The sequence below is a fragment of the Cloeon dipterum genome, chromosome 3, assembly GCF_949628265.1.
Source record: "Cloeon dipterum chromosome 3, ieCloDipt1.1, whole genome shotgun sequence".
NCBI classification, from domain to species: Eukaryota; Metazoa; Arthropoda; class Insecta; order Ephemeroptera; family Baetidae; genus Cloeon; species Cloeon dipterum.
This window is the reverse complement of record NC_088788.1, coordinates 13,522,122-13,543,181: the sequence shown is the minus strand read 5'-3', so window position 1 is coordinate 13,543,181 and position 21,060 is coordinate 13,522,122. Positions and strand designations below refer to the sequence as shown.

Genomic DNA, 21,060 nt, shown 5'->3' with positions numbered 1-21,060 from the left:
TAGTTGAATGGAACTCTGCGTAATTACGCAGATGGCGTTGATGCTCGCCATTGGGCCCATTTGGCGGTGGTTGTGTTAGTGTTGATTCTCCGGATTTTCGATCGTTTGCTGCTAGTAAAGTGGCTTAGGGCACATCAAACTAGTGGACTACTGTCTGATTCGGCCCTGCTAAGCGTCAGGAATGTCGGCCCACGATCAAATCAGGGCCATGTTGGACCAGTTAATGGGGACTGGGCGAAACGGTAAGCTGCAATGTTGATAATTTTGTGTTGTCCCATCGTTCGAGATGGTTCGGGCCAACATGGCGACATCGATCGATCAAAGGGAACAGAGAGAGAGACTGAAAACCCCGAACCCCGATTAATTTCGTTAGCCTTACATTCGTGTGTTTTGTTATCCTATTAGTTCTAGTTTAGTGTAATGATCTCTTGAATTACTTTACTTGCCCATAATTTAAGGTGAAAACGACCTAAAATATTTTCAAAATAAACTAGCTTGTTATCTTATAGTGTTTATGGAATTATTACAGTTCTCGCCGAGTTATAGTTTTCGCCTTTCAATGTTATTAGTATAGGGACGACAGATTTGATGCGTGTAAACGGTAAAGTCGGCAAGAACTGTAGCTTTTCCATATTATTATATTATGAATTATGTCGTGCATAGACATTACGCCCCTTTTTAATTTTATCACGAAATTAAATTTATTTATTTTGGTGAACAAGACCATATATGTTTTGTATTGTTTTCACTCGTAACAGTAGATACAGATGACTAATAATTTAACTCTTGTATGTTAATTATGACACACAAATAATATTAGGTGCGTGTGGACGTGTCCTCAAGCCCCTATTCACACCTAAATTTAGTCGTAAATATATGTTGAAGCACCCTTTAAAAAACAAACAATATGTATATGAACTGTAGCAGGTGTTCAAATGAAGATTATGTATTATTTCTTATTTTTTTATATTTTGAATGGCATTGATTAAACGAAACTATTGTCTTTATTTACAGGTGAAAACAACAAGTTCCAGGTGAAGTTCTCGGACAGTAAAGTATGCAAGAGTTTTCTCCTGGGTTGCTGCCCACACGAAATTCTCTGCTCCACGGTGAGTATTCTGTGTTCTGATTCGTGTGTTGGGGTGTTTTTGTCACAGGAGAAAATCATAGAAGTAATGCCAAAAATTTTACTGTGCACTACTTTTCATTTCTCACGACTTTTCTGCAGTGCTTGCAGGGATGTGGGTTGAGTTGTCTTGATGGTCACACAATTCACATGAATCTGTGTACGTATTTAAAGTGAAGGTGCGCAGACCAGAGCCAAAATGCCTTTATTTTCAATCGATGATCTGGAAAATTGGCTGTTGAAATGATTTAAAAACCGGCATTTGGCTTCGTCTGCGCGCCACGCATTGGCAATTTTTGAAAAATGGCACAAGAAAGAAATTCCTCACAGTGGTGCGTATCCAGCAGATACTCAATTTTCTACTTCTTATCTTATTTGAAGAAGAGCTGTTCGGTGATAGAACGCTTTTTGACCAATTGAACAAAAATATTTCTTTGTGTGCTGTCAGCTGGGTGAGTTTTTCTTTTCAATGTATTGTTTTATAGGGGTTTGTTGAAAATTTTGGTTTGGTAAGTACCACGTCACTATCCCAAAGACAAACGACCCTCACGAAAGCAAACGAACTCCCCTAATCTCCCAAATCGGTTTAAGAGAGCACTTTGGTAAGTAACACATAATAACGAAACGACACAATGAGCCAATGAATGTAAAGAATCCGTGCGTTTATAAATTGCCGAACGATCAATTGCTGTAAGTAAATTCTTGAAAGTATGGCGGTGCATGTCAATATAAACATTAGGTTGTAATCAGAGCCAACTTGCCAAGACCACTGTCACCGTGAGTAATTTGATTAATTCTTTCAACCAGGGTGTTCATGTAGCAAATTAATCTTTGTACCTCTGAATAATTAAAATCTGGCGACCATTGGCGTCCTTGGTTTGCAAAGCAGAGCGACAAAAATAATTGATCAATTCTTTGGTTTGGCAAAGATGCTCCAAAATTTTGTTCTCCCGAGGCTCGTGATTGTGCCAAGGGTGCCATAGTCGGTCCAAAACCTTTTGTTCAAACTGAAATGAATATGACTGATTGATTGGGAAAGGCTCTGAAATTTCGGATAGTGTAGGTGGGGCGAGAGACAACCTCTAAAACGCTGCACATCATCCCTCATTCAGTTGACAACAGCCGAGATGCGCCAATTTGAGTCTACAATGTCAGATGATGTTGGCTGTAAGTTTAATTCAGATGCTGCTAGGGATCCGAATTTTGTTATGTCCACGAAAAATACACATTTGGCAGGGCTGTTAATATACAAAGAATTCCGCGAAGCAAGCTCTCACTTGTTCGATTGCATGTCGACGAAAACGTGAACTCCCTCCTGATTACTATAAAATTTAAGATTTTACTGTGCTGTCTCCCAAAATGCACACGTGTTTGCCATTTTTCTGCGGGTTGTATGGTTATTGATATGATAACGTTTTGATTCATTATTTTTCCAAAAGCTTCAGTGGGTCAGCTGTTGTTTTGATTTGGTTGACACAACTTCTATCCTTCTCATCAGTTTGGATTCTTGTGTGATTTCGATTTACAGGAGAACAGTTTGCTTACAAAACATTTGCGTCCCCCTTCAGTTACAAGCAAATTTGTCCAACCTGCCACTTGTACCGAATTGGTACAATTTGCTATATTATTGACAATGTTTTCCTCACACCCAGGATTTTCTCTAATTTTCAACTTTGTCCACAGCGAATGGACCTTGGCGAATGCGCAAAGATCCATGATTTGGCTCTCCGGGCTGACTATGAGCAGGCTAACCAGTCGAAAGACTACTACTATGATATAGACGTGAGTATTTTTTGTAACCATTTTTAGTGTCATTTCAGGCAGAAAGATATGTATCAATTTTGGCGTTCTAACAGGGATATCGTTCTGCATCCTGTTACAGTCATAGTTTCCGCGAATTTTCGATTTCCTTTATAATCGCATAGGTCATTAACCTGCTTTGAGCTAGGGGAAATGAAAAATTGAATCATATCAAAAGCCAAGTTAACTAACTTTTTGAAATTTAAATACTTGTCTGTGTCTTCAGGCCACAGAACATCTGCAGACTTTTATAGCTGACTGCGACCGGAGGACTGAACTAGCCAAACAGCGTCTAGCTGAAACCCAAGAAGAACTTTCGGCAGAAGTTGCTGCAAAAGCTAACAAGGTAAGAAATGCGTTTTATCAAAAATGCAGGAGGTTCCTTAACCAAGTTTTATTGATTCAGGTGCACGAGTTGGCTGAGCAAATTGGCAAGCAGCTTGCCAAGGCTGAGCAAATGGGTGCTGAGGGTTTTGTGGAGGAGAGCATGAAGTTGATGGAAGAAGTTGAAGACTTGCGGAAGAAAAAGTTGTCTGCGGAGCAAGAGTACCGTAACTCCATGCCAGCCTCGAGCTACCAGCAGCAGAAGCTGCGCGTGTGCGAGGTTTGCTCCGCGTACTTGGGCATTCATGACAATGACCGCCGGCTGGCCGATCACTTTGGTGGAAAGCTGCATCTTGGATTCATCAAAATCCGGGAAAAGCTGTCTGAGCTGCAGGTGAACATTATTCCGCCGTTCCGAAGCCATAATATTAAGCTACAATTCTACGTAGGCTACCATGGAGGAGCGGCGTAAGAAGAAAAAAGAGGAGCGAGATAGGGAACGTGAAGACCGAGATGTGGACCACACTGGCCGTGGTCTGAGTCGAGACAGTGACCGTTCATCGCGTTACTCTAAACGGTCGAGGAGCAGAGAAAGGTCAAGACGCAAATCCCGATCCCGTTCTCGCTCCAGGAGCCACGAAAAGAGGTAATTTTGAATTTCATTTAATTGTTGCCGAGTAAGCCAAAGTTTGCTGTCTGGGAAAATTTTTAAACGCGAACTCGGTCTATTTTTCTCGTGTGGCTATAGCATAATGCTCTAGTTTGATAATAGCGACATTTCAAATAAACGTAACAAAACCAATTTCAGGCGTAGGTCCAGAAGCCGAAGCCGCGAGAGGAAGCGCAGATCTCGTTCCAGGGACAGGCGCCGCTCTAGATCCAGTGAACGCCGCAGGAGAGACAAGGATCGTCATAATGGCAAGCACTAGCATCTTCCATTTGAGAGATTATGTTTGCATTTTGATTTGCGTCCGTTTGTGTGAATGGTATAAAATATATAAATAGATAATGAATTCTTTCAAATTTCTGAACAAGTTGTGTTCCGCGATGAGTCATGTCAAAATGCACACATCAAGTTTTTCCTTAGTTGTAATTTAAATTGTATCATAATCTAAATAAAAATACAGGCTCTAAAATCAAGCAGTCGCTTTCATTAATTGCAGCCATTAAATACATTTGACAGTCTGATGCACTTCTGTGATGGTTGAGAATTTGTAAACTCGCAGAAGTCCAATGCGTTACACCTACTGCTCGGAACACTCTCGGAGTTGTCGAACAAGTCCTGACGAAGCTATGTCGATTGGCGTTTTCTCTTCTTTGTTTTTCATGGTCAAAGAAGCACCACGCTGAACAAGCTCAGTGGCTACTTCACGCCGGTCCTCCTCACATGCAAGGTGTCTGGAAAAAATTTGGGGAGATATATTTCAGCCTAACGAGATGAAATAAAATTGAACATTCATGCTGGGTCATTATAATTTAAAACAGCAATATTGTGGTTGCCAAAAGAGACAGCAGGGACTGGTGTTCTTACAAGGGAGTGTTTCCATCTGCATCTACTGGGGAGATGGCGATGCCTGGTGTTGCAAGCAAGACATTCACGATGGCTGTTTGGCCCAGTGACGCAGCTCTGTGGAGCGCAGTGGCGCCCCTGTGGTCCTTTGCATTTACATCGGCCCCAGCGTCCAAGAGTGATTGAATAATCTGTTTGACACGAAGAATATAATATAAATTAACATCATTTTATAGTAAAATAATACATCATCTATTTAATACTTACACCTTTCCATCCTTTGGATGCTGCTAACTGTAGAGGCGAATGGCCGGGCTGGTTCTTTGCGTTTACATTAGCATTGTGTTTCAGCAATAGTTTGACGACTTCTTCTCTGCCAGCAGATGCAGCTAGTATCAAAGGCGTTCCACCAAACTAGAAATCAATGAATTTAATGGAATAATTGTTCAGCTCGATTTTACTATCAATCTAAATCACGCACGTCATCTGCTTGGTTTACTGCAGCATCTTTTTCTAGCAACAAGCTGACAATGGGTAAATGTCCTCCTACAGCAGCCCAATGAAGTAACAGTCTTTCGTTCTAGAAAGATAATAAAACAAATATTATGGTAGACTCAACATTTACGCCCAACTCACTTCTCGCTAGGATAGGGCATTAACATATTGATTCTTTCTCATCAGAGCGAAAAGCGAGTGATCGGAAAGCGTGAGTTCCCTATAATATATGTATTCACTCCACCAAACATCATGAATGAAAAGTCAAAATGCATGTTTCAATGTTTCTGATTTTGTATGGATGACGATACATATTTATTACATAATTTGTAGAACAGGTTGATTATTAGTAGATTTTATGCATCATACGTACACTGTCTTGTTTAGAAACCCACGAAGGATCTTTCTCCAGGTTTATCCTGACATGTTCAAAGTCTCCTTTGAAGGCCGAATCGTACACATTACCATCAGACATCGCCATGTTTATTTATTTATTTATTTCACTGCTTCACTCTCTCAGCGTCTCATTGTCACATTGTCAGCATGAGGTGCTTGCTACCAACTTGACATCACAGCCGCAGTAGGACGCAGCTGATGCTGTGCTTGAAGCGATGGTCATTGGCTCTCAGCTGCATGCAGCTCTTTAGCTCCGCGCCAATGAGAGTGGAACAACTGTCCCGCCCCTTTTCTACGAATCTGATCATCTGATGCATCGGCATTGCAAACACAACAGCAAGAGCAAAACGCGAATCGCACCTTGTCCTTGTGCTTCTCTCCCCAGCTCATGGTGAACTGGATTTGGATTGCTGGAGGCATTGAGTGAATCAGGGGTTCGTTGACCTTGGATCTTCATTGGGTGCACAAGGTGGAGGGGCATTGAATGACGTATTTCTCATTCCAACAAACAACCAAATGGTAAACAACAAATTCCAAACATTGTCATGATAGTTATAGCTGGTGTTTAGTGTGCAGTGCACTCGTCTAAAAGTTCAGATGCAGGAGAAAGCGTGGCAGTTATTTTTTTAATCTTGGTTCCTTTCAGATGAGTCACAGGTGCATCGGGACGATATTCTTTGAAACACACACAATTTAACGCCTCCTTGAAAACCGTATCATCTACGATAAGTCTCATGCACTGAAAAGGGTAACGAGAACCCGCGCAAAAATGAGTGACCTTCCTGGTGCTGTGTTGGAGTGGTCAACAGACCAAGTGGAAAATTGGCTGAGAAAATGTGGCCACAGTGATTATGTCATTCATCTTCTTTGTGATGAGCACAAAATCGATGGCAAAGCGTTGTTAACCCTGACAGAAAATGACCTCAAGTCTCCCCCTGTCAGCATGAAGGTGAGTGTAATTATATTATTATAATGTATAATGCGTATTACTCTTTTAATGAACTATAATTGGATTTGAATTTAAAACGCGTGCATAATTTGCACAAAGACTAATTAATTTTGAGTGCAACCTTAATGGCCCTTAGGCTAATTCAAGAGTTGATTTCATATTAAATCGTTTTTCTATTGTTTTCCAGATTCTGGGTGATATTAAAAGGTTGTCGACTGACTTGAGATTATTGCAAAAGAAAAATTTTTCGTGCCTCGAAGACCTAGGCCTGTCTTTTGGCCCTACCGTCCAGGCGTACTCAAGACTTAAATTAACTAACTTGGATGAAGCGAATGGCTACCCCAATGAAGATAAATCCCTTTATGATGAACCCACTCAACCTTTAGGGAAGAGGGAGAGCAGAGCCTTATACCTGCCGCCTGAATTTGGCAAGACGTTCCTCAGCATGGCCTATCTGTTTGTGGTCACTTGGATCACGGCCTTTGTGATGGTTATCGTGCACGACCGAGTGCCTGACATGAAAAAGTATCCTCCCCTGCCTGACATTTTTTTAGACAACGTTCCAACGATTTCTTGGGCGTTTCACATGTGCGAGGTCACAGGCTCCTTGCTCCTGCTAATTTGGGTTGCTGTGCTAATCACTCACAAGCACCGGTAAGCCAAAAAGCTGTTTTGCAAACTAAAATTTTTACAAAGTTGCTTCTTTTTCCAGGTTTATTCTTCTCCGGCGTTTTTTCGCATTGAGTGGCACAGTGTTCCTCCTGCGTTGCATTACCATGCTGATCACCTCACTGTCTGTGCCAGGGACGCACCTTGAATGCAACCCCAGGGTATGGGAGGAGCAAGCTAAAAGATAGGGATCCACAGAATTAAAGCTGTGCCAAAAAATCTCGCTATTTTGCTTCCTGTTTAGAATTGTTTTCCAAATTTCTGCTGGTCGTTTGGGTCGCTTCGCAATGGCTTTTACTTAATTTGTCTAGTCACACATTTCTTTCTCAGCACATTTTTCTGTGCTTTTTCATGCTGAATGATGTAATGCAAAATATGTTTGTGTATATTTATAGTTTCTATTATTTCTTAGAAAATCTTTCTTCTCTGGAATTCTTGGGACCATTCTTACGTATTTAGAGACACTCACTTGCAATTTTAGCAAATTAAATTGTTAAATGCAAATGTTCATTTATTTATTTGCTGAAGAAACTTTTCTTCAAACAGCATAAAATTCTGAGCAAATCTTTTTCTGTCCTTGTCTTTTGAGTGCAATGCTCCGCCTTGTGTTTCACTGTTTTCTTGTTGCAAGAGTACAAATCAGAATTTGATTTTAAATTTCTTTGCACGGGTCAGCCATACGGAGACCTATGGGCGAAAATCCAGCACGCGTACGTCATCTGGAGGGGAGCAGGGATGTCAATCCAAGGAGTGCGGACCTGCGGTGACTACATGTTCAGTGGGCACACCGTTGCTCTCACCATGCTCAACTTTTTCATTACTGAGTGTAAGTACAATTATACTAATGAGCCCTTTATACGATATTTCAAACTTTTAATTTTTTGCAGATACACCTCGACGGATGTATTTCTTGCACACATTCAGCTGGCTCTTGAATATGTTTGGAATTTTCTTCATACTCTCTGCACATGAGCATTACTCAATTGATGTTTTCATCGCCTTCTACATTACATCGCGTCTGTTCCTCTATTATCACACTTTGGCCAACAACCAGGTAAACAACTTTGTTTTAAAACACTCATTCACATGCACATTGATAGAGGAAAGTATTATCAGAATTATTGTTGTCTCTATCTGGTGAATGATGATGACCTCTGTCAATCTTGCAAGCGGTTGCAACATAAGTTTCACATCCACATAGATAAAAAAATCAAGGGGAAAAATGAAATTGTTTTTTTTTTTAAAAAACATCTAATTTATTCTGATGAGGTGTACGTTTTAAAAATATACGCACACAAATTTCTTCACACATAGAAGCACCACGACCTCTGACATTGACAGATCGTTCTTATATATATTAAGTTCAACTTAGTTTATTATGTTATGTTGCATTTTCTTTTGATTCATGTTTTTCTCTTCAGTATAAAATTCTTTGAAAGCTCCCAGTAAATATGGTGATTAAGGCCAGCTGCTAAGGCTTTCTTATTTAATCAAAAGATTGCTCAATTTTATTGTTGATTATTTTTTGTCGTATCAGTTCACACTGTTAACTATTTTTTTCCTGTGGAGCGAGAAGAACTGGTTACAGGATGTAACAGTCAAAGCAGAATAGTAATGTGAATAAAGGGAGCACCTTTTTTTTAAATCGCACATTATTTGCCACTACTTAAGTAAATCTGAAAACTGAAACTGAAAATTAAATTTTAAAAATATTATTTGCTTTGAGACTGATCCAATTCATATCACGATTTCTAGCATTTATGGAGCATTAACATGGATTTTGCTTTCTTCCTCAACAGGCTCTGATGCAACGCGACTCGGGCAGGACCAGAGTTTGGTTCCCACTCTTCAGTTTCTTTGAATCCTCTGTGGGTGGCATCGTGCCAAATGAATTTGAGTGGCCCTTTACCACTGAACAACTGAAAGCCTGGATTATGCCTTTGATGATGTCTGTTTTGGCCGCGCTGATAGCACTGCGGCACAAAGGACCACTTGCAGCTAAGCAAAACTGAGAGCCGGCTCTTATGAGTATTACTCTGATTGCATTTATGCCAAACTCTTTAATCGAACAGTCCGTGCTTTCGCCAACACACAGTACTTGGAGAAACGGCAGCTAACTAAGTGAATTTTATTACGGACGGATTAAGCTTTAAAATTCACTGAGAAAGTATCTAGCGTTTGCATTATCTCTAGTATTTTAAACCTCTAAATCTACAAATCTCCTACAATTTTAAATCAAAGAATTCGCAATAATTTATTCTACAATTCCGAAATATACATACACTTCACCAAAGTTTCAATGTAGCTCTTAATTATTTATCATACTCGACTGTTAATGTTCTAGCAAAGGAAGTCTCCCAATTTTATAATATGCACTGAAGCGCCAAGAGACACAACGTCTTGTACTGTTTTTTCTTACTACTAGATATAAGAATATAGGCCTACACTCTAGCGATTGATACAGTAAATATATTACGTCTGTCGGTGGTTACAATTTATAATGGCGACAGACTCCCTGGTCAAACCAAGGTATATTACGTTTATTACAGTAATTTATTGTTATGGAGTATTGTGCCGAGGAACAAATATTCTTGATTTGTTATTATTTTCAGAAAGGTAGTCTTTTAAATTTGCACAGGCTATGAAAGTGACTGAAATAATGGAACGCTGGTGAAATTCATTTCATCGTTTTTTGTTTGTGATGAAACTAGTATAATAATTTGTTTATTGTTGATCACTGCTCACTTGCTTAATTTTTGAAAATGATAAATGATATAATAAAACACTTCCAATAATAAAATATAGCTTATATTTCGTATTTTTCTGGACCTGATTCATCTGTATCGTTGTGGGTAGAAACAACATAATTATTTTTATTAGTTTCCTTTTCTTGTAATAAATGCATACAATATTGTCTTTAAAACTTGATTTTGTTGTTAGCATTTCTAAGATCTAGAGAGGGGTTTAGAGCATGGATTAAATCCTTTTTTTAATCAGCCTTTTTCGTCAACATTATGACCAATTAGAGACCACGATGATACTGCCGAAACTCAACAGCTCAGAATCGCATTAATAATAAAGTGAAGGCAATTTAGTATTATTTCAGCCTTTAGTCTGCGTTGCTATTTTGTATAAAAAATATCTTAAATTTATCGTTCAGTTTTGTTACGCGAGAAAATTGTATTATACATTAATTTTTATTATCACAATGATAGCGTCCTAACTCCTTATTGTTGCTATATTACTTTTTCTTACTTTTTTCATTTCATTTGAACACATTTTTTCCAAGGCATTGTCATTTAGTTGTCAATCTTCAAGTCACAATAAAAAATATTATATAATCTCTCTTGATAAGTATACTAGAAAATAGACTGGGAGAAGCACCAGAAACTAATTATTTAAACGCATAATATACAAAAACAACCTGTTTCCGTTAATAACTCAACTGATTAACTCAAACGGAACCTCAACAGATAAATGGCAAACAATTCTTATAAAAATATATACTTATAATGCAATGTTGAGAAGTGTTATGCACAAAAATTTTTTCAAGAGACTGAACGTTTAACGTCATTCTGCTCCTACGCGTCCTCCAAAGTGTACACTCGCATTCGCTGGATCTTGGGGCGGAATAATGAAGCCGATCTGTGGTGGCGTCGTGTGTGCGGTGGAGGAGGACAGGGTTGGTGCTCCGGGCGGCGGGTTAGTCGAAGAATCTACTGGTTGAACTTTCGGTAGAAGGAGTGGTGCGGTGGCGGACGCAAAATCCGGTGGTGGGAAGGAGGGGGAGTCCGAAGACCCCCATCCAGGATACTGAGGCGGAGGCGTCATTGCCGGGGCTGAGGGCGGCTCGTTGTCTGGGCTCTGGCAGGTGACAGGTGGGTGGACGGTGGTTGGCAAGTCGCTGTTGAGCTGCTCCTCTTGATGATTCAGAAAAATGGCCACCCTGGCTGCCTGCTCGTCTTCTTTAGTGTCGGGAGAGTTGCAGCAGAGGCAATATAGCATCACAACTAAAAGGCCTATCCCAAACACGCTCATGAGGATGAGCCAGAATTTCCACCAGGACCAGGGCGTTTTTCCAGACGACCCACTGCTGTAGCCGCCATGGTAGCCACTGGTGTGATAATAGTTGTTATACTCTGGGAAAAGAAATACATGCTTACAAATAGAAATACTGTAAAAAAATAAGCAAAGAATCAAAAACCAAAATAAAGATTTGTAACACACACTTGAAATTGATTTGTTCCCACTTTAAATTTAGACGTTTATAGAGGAGCGAACAAAATAAATGCTAAATAATACTATTTTAATTATTGTCCTTTGCTGGGGTAAAACAGCTGTGAATTACTCACTGTAGGTTGATTTAGATGAACTAGACGACTTTCGCCCCCCGCCACTACTGCGCCCGCCGCCGCCGCCACCGCGCCCTCCGCCTTTGGCTTCTGACCCTTGTAGAAAAATTATAGCAAAGATACCTGCAAAGAGTTAACGAGATGTGATTACTTTGCAATTTGCTGGCTTTAAAGGTTAAACATGTCTAAAATGTAACAAAAATGAAAAATCCCTTGTGAGCTAAATAATGATTAGCGGCGTGAGGTGTAAGAATAAGAAGTATGCAACCTGCAATACCAAGCGACGATGCAGGTTGCCTTAATTATCTTATGATTTCCGGACGCTGCAGAGTATAATTATTGAGACTTAAATTTTTCAACTAGCGCAAGTTGACACATTAGATTTCACTGGTCTGTGCTGTTGTAGTATTTAGTACGGTTTCAATTTGTTTTTAATTTGCAGCAACATTATTTTCCTTGGTAAAAATTGATTGATCAATTATCACAGAAGTTACGTATTTTTACGTCATTCCCATTTCCACAAAACGCATGACAAACAGGGCTGGGCATGGGTATTAAGCGGTATTTTGCGGTTTTTTGCAGCTAGTTTCTCCCGCATTTTTGGTGCCCATGAAAAATTACATTTAAAATGTCAAAAAAAAAAAAAACTCAAACACATGAGTCAACAAAAAGTAATACATAATGAAAGTCAATAGAATTAATAAAGTAAATAGTATAAATAAGTAATAAAGGTTAATAATCATAACCAAAAACCCGTTTCCTCTTCATATAGGGAATTTATTCAATAATTTTACCATGAGGTGCAAAAAACCGCACAAAACTGCGGTAAATACCGCAAAAACCACTGCACTGCAAGTTTGGAAATCTCCCCGGGAGATACCCAGCCTTGATGACAAACCCTCCAACACGTGCAATTGAAATTTGGGAGAAAAGCAGATGCAGTTGCACTAACCAACAACAAGGCAGGAGAAAAGGAGCCTCCTGTCCAACAGTCCCATTACTATAAGCTAGAGTATATTACTACTTTTGTCTTTGACACTGGCATTGGCACACGGTCAACACACAAGGATGCTGTTGGGCCTGGGCATATTGTATCTTTATCGATTTTATTAACTTTGTTGATATTTATTTGTTTTTAAAATGGGAACTCGACCATTAAAAATACATATATTCAATCCTCAGCAGCGTTGATGTTACGGTTTTCATCAAAAGGGTTGGAAAAGTACTTTTTTTACACCAAATAAATAGCTTATCTATTTATCAAAATACATATAGTAAGTTTTCAATAATTCCCACCGCTCCGAAATTTGTGCGATAGCGATGTGTGCAACTGTATGAGTGCTCGCGGAGAGTAAAAGAAAAAAAATTAATAATAGTTTGCTGAGTGGCACGCCCAGCCCAGGACGGCAACTAACTGCTTTTTATTCTAAACTAAATCTTCATAAGTGGCCCACCTCCTATCATTCACCGACTTGCTAAATCCTTTGGTGATCGTACGTCTTTTTGACCGTCGCGTAATAATTATTAATCCGATAAAGCATCCTTATACATACTGATAATGCTTATAAATTCTTACATTCAATTTCGCTTCATGTCAAGTGTTTTAACAAAATATAATTCAAGCTTAGCAGATAAAAAGAGTGAATATATCAATTTATTTGAATCATATTATATTATTTCATTAACATGTTTATATTTAAATAATTACGCAAAACAGTTTTTACTAGTTTTACTCAGCTGAGAGGCTGTATTGTTTATTTGCTTCTATATGTTAAATTTAATTTAATTTTTCAATATTTCTAAAATTTAAAAAAAACCTCGAATCATATTTTTTCCCAGTTTATTGATTCTTCATTTATGAATTTATTTTAGAGAGACTGCGCTGAAATCAAGCAGCCAAAATCTGTCATTATTATGTCTTGACAGTTTCGTCTACTTAAATTTTGATGCAGATTTGAACGCTAATCTTTTGAGCATTATTAAGAATTCAAATGCACACACCTCGAAAATGATAACCCATATATAACATAACCTCTTTTCATCAATTAATTTTCATTCGAGGTTGGAGGTAGGGTGTACGTCAAAAAATAACTAAATTTTATATTTTATTAAACAATTTTTTTAGATTCCGTTTTAAATGTTTCAAAGTTTCGCACTTATTTCAATCAGCAAAAATATAGCTCACAATTTTTAGTCTAGTATAAATAGTACATTTTATCAAGCATGCACAAGTGGCAACGGTTGCAGCACGTCTCATATAGATTTAAATAATGTGGAAAATTGAATCAGTGTTTTATCTAGTTTGTTCTACAAAGGTTTTTATTCATTTTTCAAACTATGCAAATAGCGATTTAATTAAACATTTAGAAGCACCTATAGTTATAAGTTGTTCGACCAGAGAGATATATTATTCTTATTATAATATTTAATTAATTTTTCGCTCCTTTATTTTTCATCGCTGGTATGAATTCTTTGAAAGTTCATATTATATTAAGGCAAGCATGACAATGTATGACTTTCTTATTCATTTAATGATTGCTTAAATTTTATTGTTGATCCTTTGTATCGTGTCAGAGCACTATATTACAATTCGTTACGCGTCCGGAAAAAAAGTAAATATGCATTGTGCGTCAGCGAACAAATGGTACATCTGTCAAAAGGTAAATCGTGAAAATGGTAAATATGCACTTTTGACGCAAAACGATTTTATTCCACCAATGAAAAATTTGGGTCAAAATACATGGGGTGACTCATTTTTGCATCACTAGTGACATCTATATGCAAATAAAGGAAAATTTAAATTTAGCTTATAGCCTGACAAAAGGTGTCATTTGCAAAAATCTGGGAAAAAGGTGAAAATCAACAAATTTTTGTCCAGGGATCAATGGACTTTGAAGAAAATTTTTTTGCGCAAACTTTGCCTTAATTGATCGAGAAAATAGTTGAGAAAACTCCGAATTTCTAATTTTTGCGGGTTTTGCGGGCGTTCGAAAGTCAAAATCTGGGAATTTTGAGTACTTTGTAACTTTGCTCAGGATGGTTCTAGAACAAAAATTAAAAAACCGTTTAACTCGTCTCAACATGGCAAACAACTTTTATATTGACCTCAAAGTGGTAGGTCAAAGGTTAAGGTCATAAAATTGATTTTTTATTTAAAACTCGAATTTGAAATTGAATATACTGAAATTTTTTATTTTTTCCATAGCCATTTTGTAGAGTACAGAAAGTTTAGTTAAAAACATTAAAATTTGGATTGGAGTTTTTCTTTGTTTTATTAAAAAAAAAATGAAAACTTAGAAAAACCTTGTTTTTCGAGGTTGTTAAAAAACGATGATCGACTAAATCTCGACTTCTAATCATCTGATTTTGAAAAACCACATACCGTTAGACTCGTCTCGACGTCCCAAAGTGCACTAAAGGGGTACGAGACCCACTAACCCCCAACCCCCATTTAACCCCCTCAATAACGGGAAATTTAGCATTTTTTTCGTCTGTTTCAACACATTGGCACGACGTTGACGAGTAATTGCCCTCTTTAAACCCATTCAGTTACTTAGTTCACTTAAAAACTAGTCAAACGGTACATATTTTTCGTAAATAGGACCACCACAACCCGAGATTCGGGTGCACAAAGGTTTTTTTTATCAAGACGCGATGCAATAATATGCTCGATGATCGCCCAAATCTCAACTTCTAATCATCTGATTTTGAAAAACCGCATACCGTTAGACTCGTCTTGACGTACCCAAGTGCAATAAAGGGGTATGAGACCAACCAACCCCCAACCCCCTTTTAACCCCCTCAATAACGGGAAATTTAGCATTTTTCGTCCGTTTCAACACCTTGGAACGACGTTGACGAGTAATTGCCCTCTTCAAACCAATTCAGTTACTTAGTTCATTTAAAGACAAGTCAAACAGTACGTATTTTTTGTAAATAGGACCACTAAAACCCGAGATTCGGGTGGCACAAAGTTCCAGAGGTAGAAAAAAAGCAGAAATTGGGGTTGGTGGAGTAGGTGGGGTAGGTGACCACCCCCAAAACCCGTTGGCTGTCTAGGGGAGGTTGAGACGAGCCAAACGGTGTTCAATTTTTGCAATTCTGATGGCTCAAACCCGAGATTTGGTGATGCGTTTTATTTGATAAAAGAGGTTAGTTGCGACACAATTTATCAGTGCTTCTTGGATAATGCACGAAAACTTTGCAATTTATTTTTGATAATTTATTGTCAACAGATGCCGCAACCTCAAATTGCAATCGCTATTTTAATTTAAGAGACGAAAAAAGACGCGTTCCAGAGTCTCGTATTTTTTGCTCAAGTCAAAAATCGACAGATTTCTTTCTTATATTGGTGTTTTAATTCATTAAATACCGGTCGTATTATGTAGTTAAATCGGTTGGCATTAGTTCTGTGTCGTGGAAATCGGTTTATCAGCATTGCTTTCTATTTTAATTTTGAAATTTGATCGATTGATTTGCTGGCTGTCGTGCATGCTGGCAGAGAAATGTGCCATTTCTCCGTTTCTGTTGCATGTATCAAGTCGAATCATTTTTTGAAATGAGCGGCATTCAGTCTCAAATTTAATGTCTGGAGTCGTTAAACCGGTTAGTTTTAGGTAATGTCAGCAAACAAATAAAACCTCCTCCTGTAAAATCGTGAAAAGTGCAGGTTTACCTTTTGTTCGCTGACGCAGAATGCATATGTACCATTTGTTCGCTGACGCACAATGCATATTTACTTTTTTTCCGGACGCATAACGAATTGTTTTTTTTTCCTGAAGCAAGTAGAGTTGGAGCAGGCACAACAGAAAACTGAATTGGGAGCAATCTGATTTTTACTGGCTTTTTATAAAAATTGGTCCATCATGTAAGTAGCGTCAGATGCAGAAAAGATGAAATTATTAATCGACAGTAGAGTCATACAATTAATGTTTACAACTTACAAACAAAATCAATCCATGTTTTCTTTTGTTTAGAGAGCTCTTTAACGTGGATTTTCCAACTATTACAAACTCTTAATATATGCAGCACACAGTACATTAACGGCATATTAGTGGAATGATGGATTTAAGTTTGAAAACCTCTATATAATAATGAATTTTTAATATTTTCAGCACTTTTTCCTCGTATTTTAAACCAAAAAATCCGAAAATTTCTTTCAATTCTTAAAGAAATATTGCAATAACTCTACAAGTTCGAAAAATGCATGTATATCTCCTAAGTTTCAATGAAGTTCTTAATTATTTGTCATACTTGACGGTTAATGCTCTAGCAAAGGAAGTCTATCCCAATTTTATAATATGCACTGAAGCACCAAGAGACATAACGACTGTTTTTTGCTTCTACTAATCTATAAAAGAATATTGGCCAACACTTTAGCGATTGATACAGTAAATATTTTCTCTGTCGGTGGCACTCCTATAATAATTCAATATTTTTTGTTTGTGATGAAACTATAGGATAATAATTTGATGTTTATTGTTGTTTACTGCTGACTTATTTAATATTTGAAAATGAGTTATGATCTAATAAAACACTTGACAAAATAAAACAATTATTTATCTTTTTCTGGACCTGCTGATTCACCATTACCGTTTAGGGCGGAAACACGTTTTTTATTATTCTTGTATATAATAAATGCATAAAATATCGTCTTTAAGACTTGATTTTGTTCTTTGCATTTCTAAGATCTAGAGAAGAGGTCTAAGCCAGTCGTGCTGCGCCGCGCCAGTCGGCCAGTTTTGGGTAATGTGAACAGCCTCCGTGAATCTGGCTAAGCTGCGCCAGCCGCCGGTGAAAAAGGGTCAAAAATGAAAAAGTGCAGGAGAAAAAAATGAAATCGGGAACATCGGGCTGTTAAGCACTATCAAACTTCAAGTTGATAATATTGTCAGCTGCGCCTGCCGCCGGGCAAAAAATTCGGCTAAGCCGCTCCCGCCAGACGGCTGAGACCTCTAATCTAGAGAGGGGCGCGGATTTCATCCATTTTTATTCAGCCTATTTTGTCAAAGCGCAATAGCACATTTTTTTAAGACTAATTAAAGATCGCAATCATACTACCAAAACTCGACAGGTCAGAATCGCATTAGTATTAGTATGAAGGCAATTGAGTAGTTATTTCAGCAGCTTCTAGCCTGCGTAAATATTTTGTAAGAAATATATTAATTAAATATGTAATTCACAATTTTGCTCAATCAGAAAATTATATGTATTATATATACATTATTCTTTACATCACAATAAGTGCCTAAACTCCTTGTAAATGTAAATATACATTTTTTCCTACTTTTTCATTTCATTTGAACACATTTTTTCCAAGGCAATATCAATTGAGTTGAAGTTCTCAATCTCCAAGTACACAATAAAATATCAGTATATAAAAGTATACTGGAAAATAGAGGGGTAAAAGCACCAGAAACTGCCTGTTAAAACGCGTAAAATACAAAAACATTCAGTGCATTAAAGTTTCCGTTAATATCTCAACACGCATGGCTGCCAATAAAACCTTAAAAGCGTAATATACTTTATATACAATAAATATGCTATGATGAGAAGCGCTATGCACAATATTTTTTTCAAGAGACTTAACGTTTAACGTCACTCTGCTCCTACGCGTCCTCCAAAGTGTACACTCGCATTCGCTGGATCTTGGGGCGGAATAATGAAGCCGATATGTGGTGGCATCGTGTGTGCGGTGGAGGACGGGGTTGGAGCTCTGGGCGGCTGGTTAGTCGAGGAATCCACTGGCTGAACTCCCGGTGGCAGGAGTGGTGCGGTGGCGGTCGCAAAGTCCGGCGGCGCGAAGGAGGGCACATCCGACGTCCCCCATTCAGGGTGCTGCGGAGGCATTTTCATTTCCGGGGCTGGAAGCGGCTCGTTGTCCGGGCGGTTGGTGACGGGCGGGTGGACGATGGTGGGTAAGTTGCCGTTTCTCTGCTCCTCTTGATGTTTTAGGAAATTGGCCACCCTGGCTGCCTGCTGTTCTTCTTCAGGGACGGGGGGAGAGTAGCAGCAGTAGCAGTAAAACATAAAAGACAAAATGAGTACCCCAAACACGAACGCGAGCATTTGTAGGAATGTCGACCAGGACCATGGTATTTTTCCAGACGACCCATTGTTGTAGTAGCCGTTATTGTAGCCTCTAGTGTGATAGTAGTGTTTATACCCTGGGAAAAGAAAGTGACTGTAAATAGGAATAGTCGAAAAATGAAGTATGTAGAATCAAAAAACAAAAAGATTAAAACACACACTTGAAAGTGATTTCCTCCCATTTTAAATTAAGCCATCTAGCACAACGACAACGAACAATAAAATGCCAGATAATAATTTTTTAATGATTGTCATCTGCTATATTAATTAGTAAATTTAAAAAAGGTATGAATGAAATTATTTTTAGCAATACTACAAAATATAAAATGCTCTTAAATATTAAATAGATAATATATGGGTAAAATAGATATGAATAACTCACTGTTTTTGTGATTATAATTATTGTACCAATCTCCACCATTGGCTTCTGCCTCTTGTAGAAAAGTTATAGCGAAGATGCCTGCAAAAAGTTTAAGAGATATGCTTACTTTGCAATTTTCTGTTCCAAAAAGTGAAACAAGCCTAAAAAGTAACCAAAGTGAAAAATCCCATATGTATTTGAGTCAATAATGATTAGCGTCGAGGGGGGGGGGAGAAAAATGCAACCTGCTATGCCAAGCGACAATGCAGGTTGCCTAATCTGATGATTTCCGGCCGCGGCGTGGCAATGCAAAACGCGGCCCTATATGTTATATTTATATTGTTAGCTTTTCGACGTTTCTGCGCTCTTTTCTTATATTTTTGAGAGTGCGTCCAATTTTGAAAAGAAAATTTAAAAGTATATGTTGGACTTCTTCCACGTTGTTAACAAAACCTTCTGCACCATTAATGTTATCCTATTTTATGAAAAGTTACACCAACTGCAAATTCAGCACCTAAAGTTATCGGTGGTAATTATTTGATAATGCAACCCCCGCACATAAGCTATATTTCCGCGATTCAGATTCGCTCCGCAGTCCACATGAGAGACGAGATTTTAATGGTGTCTGTTCTACCGTATTTTACAATAAGTTCTTCTTTCAGCTTCCAATTAATTTTTTTGCTTGCTTATTTACACCAAATAAATTGGCTGTTCTGGTTCCCGCAGATTTTTCCAATGCCTTACGGCAAGTGCTGAACTCTATTTATGACTTAAAAACAATTAACTCTGCATAGTCAGGATTTAGTCTGTGCGGGTATCTGAATTGCTCTGAGATATATATTTAAAAAATTCAAACTAGTGTGCAAGTTGACAAAAGTTGTATTTCACTGGTGGTTTTTGTGCTGTTGTACTATACTCTAATTTCCAAGGTTTAAGTTTGTTTTTCATTTGCAGCAAAATTTTTTCCTTAATTAAAAATTGTTTGAATATCACACATCGCAGAGAAGTTTTAATTTACGAATTTAAGTCGTTCCCATTCCCACAAAACGCATGAGAAACCTTCCAACACGTGCAACTGAAATTGGGTAGGAAAGCAGCTCCAGTTGAACTGACCGACAACAAGGCAGGAGAAGAGGAGTCTCCTGTCCAACAGGCCCATCATAACAAGCTAGAGTACACTACTTGAGTCTAGACGCTGGCCACTGACATTGGGATACGGTCAAAACACACACAGGAATGTGGTTGGGCCTGGGCATATTATATATCTTTATCGATTTGTTAACTTTGTGGAAATTTATTTGTTTTCAAAATGTTATCTCGACCATTAAAAATACATAATTCTAATCCTTAGAAGCGTTGATATTTCGGTTTTCATCAAGGGGATGGGAAAAGTACCCCTTATTATCACACCACCTAAATAGCTGATCTGTATATCAAAATATAAGTTTTCAAGAATGCCCATCGCTCCGCGATTTGTGCGATAGCGATGTGCTCGCTGCTCGCGGCGAGTAGAAATAAATGCTAATAATATAGTTTGCCGACTGCCGAGTGGCACGCCCAGCCCAGGATGGCAACTAACTGCGTTTTATTCTAAACTGCGAATGCGAATCTTCAAAAGTGGCCCACCTCCCATCATTCACCAACTTGCCTCATACTTTGGTGTTCGTTATTAGTCCTTTCCACCGTCGTGAAATAATTTTTAATTGGATAAGCACCCTTATACTGGTGATGCTATAAATTCATATATGTAATATAATTCTAAAGCGCACACACGTGTCAACTATTCCAACATTTCGTTAAAATGAATATCATTAAATAATAACACGAAACAGTTAGTTTTTCAGGTTTATTCAGCTGATCCGAGGCTTCGTTTTATTTGCTTTCAAATCGAAAATATTTTTTCCATTATTTCTAAAATTTTAGCAAATAACTCGAAACCTAATTTTTTCCAGATCGTTTCTTCATTTATGAATTATTATTCATTTTAGA

General features: G+C 38.1%; 5 protein-coding genes across 9 annotated transcripts; 2 read left to right on the top strand and 3 right to left on the bottom strand.

Annotated features, from left to right (window-relative positions):
* The first annotated feature begins 72 nt into the window (after positions 1-72).
* On the top strand, positions 73-4,390 carry LOC135940820 (putative RNA-binding protein Luc7-like 1). Of its 3 annotated transcripts, none has more exons than XM_065485886.1 (7): positions 73-242; positions 1,015-1,109; positions 2,810-2,908; positions 3,153-3,272; positions 3,333-3,644; positions 3,700-3,896; positions 4,059-4,390. In XM_065485886.1, the coding sequence occupies exons 1-7, from the start codon at positions 182-184 to the stop codon at positions 4,177-4,179; spliced, it is 1,005 nt and encodes a 334-aa protein (XP_065341958.1). In that variant the 5' UTR covers positions 73-181; the 3' UTR covers positions 4,180-4,390. The 3 variants fall into 3 exon arrangements, with proteins under 3 accessions (XP_065341958.1, XP_065341959.1, XP_065341961.1); XM_065485887.1 differs by having other exon boundaries at positions 188-242; positions 1,015-2,293; XM_065485889.1 differs by lacking the exon at positions 73-242 and adding an exon at positions 2,190-2,293.
* LOC135940824 (26S proteasome non-ATPase regulatory subunit 10-like) lies at positions 4,382-5,791 on the bottom strand. The gene is made up of 5 exons (XM_065485893.1): positions 5,629-5,791; positions 5,242-5,340; positions 5,028-5,174; positions 4,782-4,951; positions 4,382-4,648 (listed from the first exon to the last, which is right to left on the bottom strand). The coding sequence occupies exons 1-5, from the start codon at positions 5,734-5,736 to the stop codon at positions 4,495-4,497; spliced, it is 678 nt and encodes a 225-aa protein (XP_065341965.1). The 5' UTR covers positions 5,737-5,791; the 3' UTR covers positions 4,382-4,494.
* A 202-nt stretch (positions 5,792-5,993) lies between these two features.
* On the top strand, positions 5,994-10,073 carry SMSr (Sphingomyelin synthase related). 3 transcript variants are annotated; one of them, XM_065485884.1, is made up of 7 exons: positions 5,994-6,170; positions 6,298-6,600; positions 6,788-7,254; positions 7,313-7,430; positions 7,945-8,095; positions 8,157-8,323; positions 9,069-10,073. In XM_065485884.1, the coding sequence occupies exons 2-7, from the start codon at positions 6,421-6,423 to the stop codon at positions 9,279-9,281; spliced, it is 1,296 nt and encodes a 431-aa protein (XP_065341956.1). In that variant the 5' UTR covers positions 5,994-6,170; positions 6,298-6,420; the 3' UTR covers positions 9,282-10,073. The 3 variants fall into 3 exon arrangements, with proteins under 3 accessions (XP_065341956.1, XP_065341954.1, XP_065341955.1); XM_065485882.1 differs by having other exon boundaries at positions 7,313-7,453; positions 7,938-8,095; XM_065485883.1 differs by having other exon boundaries at positions 5,997-6,085; positions 7,313-7,453; positions 7,938-8,095.
* Positions 10,062-12,934, bottom strand: LOC135940821 (uncharacterized). The gene is made up of 3 exons (XM_065485890.1): positions 12,574-12,934; positions 11,622-11,744; positions 10,062-11,408 (listed from the first exon to the last, which is right to left on the bottom strand). Exons 1-3 carry the CDS (start codon positions 12,617-12,619, stop codon positions 10,840-10,842), a joined length of 738 nt encoding a protein of 245 aa, XP_065341962.1. The 5' UTR covers positions 12,620-12,934; the 3' UTR covers positions 10,062-10,839.
* Positions 12,935-16,707: 3,773 nt separating this feature from the next.
* On the bottom strand, positions 16,708-20,564 carry LOC135940822 (uncharacterized). Its single transcript, XM_065485891.1, has 3 exons — positions 20,185-20,564; positions 19,093-19,170; positions 16,708-18,787 (listed from the first exon to the last, which is right to left on the bottom strand). Exons 1-3 carry the CDS (start codon positions 20,231-20,233, stop codon positions 18,219-18,221), a joined length of 696 nt encoding a protein of 231 aa, XP_065341963.1. The 5' UTR covers positions 20,234-20,564; the 3' UTR covers positions 16,708-18,218.
* Positions 20,565-21,060: the final 496 nt, after the last annotated feature.